The sequence below is a fragment of the Aptenodytes forsteri genome, unplaced genomic scaffold (genome assembly GCF_000699145.1).
Source record: "Aptenodytes forsteri isolate BGI_AS27 unplaced genomic scaffold, ASM69914v1 Scaffold53, whole genome shotgun sequence".
Lineage (NCBI taxonomy): Eukaryota > Metazoa > Chordata > Aves > Sphenisciformes > Spheniscidae > Aptenodytes > Aptenodytes forsteri.
Window position 1 is genome coordinate 8531544 of NW_008795909.1, and position 3014 is coordinate 8534557.

General features: G+C 68.2%; 1 protein-coding gene across 1 annotated transcript in view; it reads right to left on the reverse strand.

The window, feature by feature from the left end:
• Positions 1-1131: 1131 nt before the first annotated feature.
• The window catches only part of USP19 (ubiquitin specific peptidase 19), a 16140-nt gene continuing 14257 nt past the window's right edge, over positions 1132-3014 (reverse strand). The window contains exon 27 of the mRNA XM_009284410.2: positions 1132-2022. Coding sequence (XP_009282685.1) covers positions 1789-2022 — 234 coding nt within the window. The 3' untranslated portion in view covers positions 1132-1788. The remainder of the gene's footprint in view (positions 2023-3014) is intronic.

Sequence of the window (3014 nt, forward strand, 5' to 3'; positions counted from 1 at the left end):
GGGCCCCCCCACCTCCAGGGAGGGTGGGCAGGCAGGTGCAGGCAGCGGCTTGTGGGCCCCAACCCCGGGGCGTCAGCACCAGCCAGAGCAGAGGTCACCCCACCAGCGCCAGGCACTGACTCAGCCCCACGAGGCCAGCGCCGTGGGCGAGTGGGAGAAGCCGCCGAGCCCCGGGGCAGCAGACAATGAGGTGACTGTTCCAGGAAGGGCACCTCATGACCCTGCCGGGCTCCCTGGCTGGGACCCGCTTGGCCGGTAGGACACCACAGCACATGTGCAAGAGGGGTGCAGGACTGAGGTGGGGGGAGCCCTGGGCTCCCCACTGCCCGGCTCAAGCCCCAGCCAGAAATGCAGGTGAGCCCGTCCCTGCCAAGCATCCTTCCCCAGCCAGCCAAGGGCACCGTCGGCAGGACAGAGGCGGAGACGGAAAAGGAAGTCACAGGGCTCTGAAGTCACCTCTCGCACCCAAACATGCCAGAGCAGTCTGAGCCACACTCAGCCAAGGGCAACACGTCTCAATGTCAGACACTGCTGGAGCTGTCAGCCCGTGCCCCAGCCCCACGGGACAGTGTGCTGCTGGCCCCCGTCGCGCTCCCCACACCCTGCACGTGCCCCACCGGGGCTGCCGCCCCACGGCTGGGGACACCGGCAAGCACCTGAGCCCGCTGCTGCACAGGGTGCACCAGGCACCCGGCAGAGCCCAGGGCACCATCCCCGTGCTGGCTGGGCCAGAGAGTCGCCTCAGGCACAGGAAGGTCACCGGCTCCAGCACAGTCCCTGCCCTGATCTGGGGGTCCCATCACACAGGACAGGCATGCTGCATCTCTTTGGAAAACCTGGCTTTATTAACACACCGAGGTCCTACCAGCGCTCCCCGACCCCACGCCTCTCCCATGGCATGGGCAGCCGGGCCCCTCACAAACGAGGCGCTGCACCACGCTCCCCCGGCAGAGACCCGGCGCCCCAGCCGCAGCCAGCTGGTGCCGAGGGGGGACAGCCCACATGCCCCATGACGCTGGGGGCTGGTGGGAGCCCGCAGCCCACGGAGGCAGGTGCTCACCATGGGCACCCCAGCCCAGATTGCCAGGTTCCCCAGCAGCTGCCCAGGGGAGAGGAGCTGTGGCAGGGCTGAGCCTCTGGCTGAGCAGGGAAGCACACAGGCCCTCGGTGACAAGCCCATTCAGCCCCAGCATGGGGGTGCGATGCGCACAACTCCTGGTGCATGGGCAGCTGGCACCAGAAGGCTCAGGGGGAGGCCGGCAAGAGGGCTGGCCCAGAAGCCGTGGGTTGCGCCAGCCCCAGGGAGCACAAGGCTCCCGCAGCAACACAGCTGGGCGAGGCGGCCGGACCAGGACCCGTGTCAGGGCATCCTGCCCTTGCTGCAGCCTCCTGGCAGGTCTCCGCTTCTTTCTTGGGAGCCAAGCAGAGGCGGTCGCTGTTCCCAGGGGGTTCCCAGGCCCCGTCCGTGCTGCAGCGTCAACGTCCCCTCCTGAGCAGCAGGTAGCCACGAGGTCTGTCCCGCTCCCAGCGGGCAGCAAGGGTGAGGGAGGGCAGAGGGGCTCCTGGTTCTGGGCTGTGCCTTGGCAAGGCAGCGGGCTGGCCACGCAGCCCTGCCAGCTGGCACAGGAGATGCCAGAGCAGACAGGCAGGAGCCGACGGCCCCATACTTCCCTTGGCAAGTCCTTCCCGGCAGTTTCTGTTCTGCTGCCCGATGTCTTCGTCGCGTAGCGTCCTAGGACGGCGCGTGCCTCAGCAGCCCTGCTCCCGCAGCTGGCTGCACGCCCATGCCTATCTCCAGCGGGTCTGGTAAATGAGCGGGTAGAAGACGTTCAGGAAGAGGGCCACAATTGCGGCCGTGGTGGCCAGGACAAAGTATCTGACGCAGCCTTCGTCTGGGTGCTGGGGGGTGCCCGGACTCTGCTTCTGGCCACGGGGCCTCCAGGAGTTTCTTGCAGGCCTTTGGGGCGCCTCGAGCTGCAGCTCTTGTTCTTCAGCCTCCAGTTCCTGCCAGATCAGAGAAGCCTGCGATGTGGAAACCTGCGTCAGCACTTGGAGAACACAATGGGCAACACCCCTTGCCATCCCCCGGGGCAGGCAGATGCCTGCAAGCCCAGCCCCGTGCCCAGCCAGCCCTCCTCCCCATGCAGCACCGCCGCGGTCACACCCGCCCCCGCGGCTCTTCGGGGTCTCCGGTGGGGGGGGCGCAGACGGGCTCCGGCGGGCGGCTCTGCGGGAGGGCGCGTGGGCAGCTGCCAGGCAGGGTCTTCCTGGGGCCGTGGGGAGCGGAGCAGGCAGCCGGATCCCGGTGGAGCCGATGCGCTGGCATTGGTGGGTCCAGGTGGCGAGGGGGCAGGCAGCAGCCAATCACAGCCCAGCTTTTGTGATCCCAACAGGATCTTTCAGACGACGGCCAATCCAGAGCCACCTGGGGCAGCAGGAGCAGGAGGCACAGTCACAGCACAGCCAGTCACAGCTCTGCTTTGGTGGGAGGGGATCCTCTGACAGCCAATCGTAGCCCAGCTTCCAGGATCATCCGCAGGCAGCCAATCACAGCCCGGCCCTTCACTGTGCCGGTGATCACGCAGAGCAGCTAATCAGGGCGCAGGTCTCCGGAGGGCACCCCGTGCCTGGGAGGGTGTGGGTGGTCTGAGGTGCTTGGGGACCCGCTGAGCCCTGGCAGGGTCCAATGCTCCCCATCACTGTGGGGGATCCGGCGCTGCCAGGGGCCCGATGAGCCCCGGTGCCATGAGGGGCCCCGATGAGCCCCGGCGCTGTGGGGCATACAGTGAGGCTCGGTGCCGCCCGGGCCCCTGAAGGCTCCCAGAGCCGGCGTGGGATGAGCAGCGCAGCCTTCTTGTTGCCCAGGCCACCCCCAGCGAGTGGGGCTGCTCCAGGACACGCACAGCCCCCCGGGACAGGAACAGCCCAGGCAGGCGGACACCAACATGCCGGATGCCCCCTGGCCCCAGAGGCAGGCAGCTCCCGTCCCCAGCTGAGCGGGGAGAGCCGGGGTG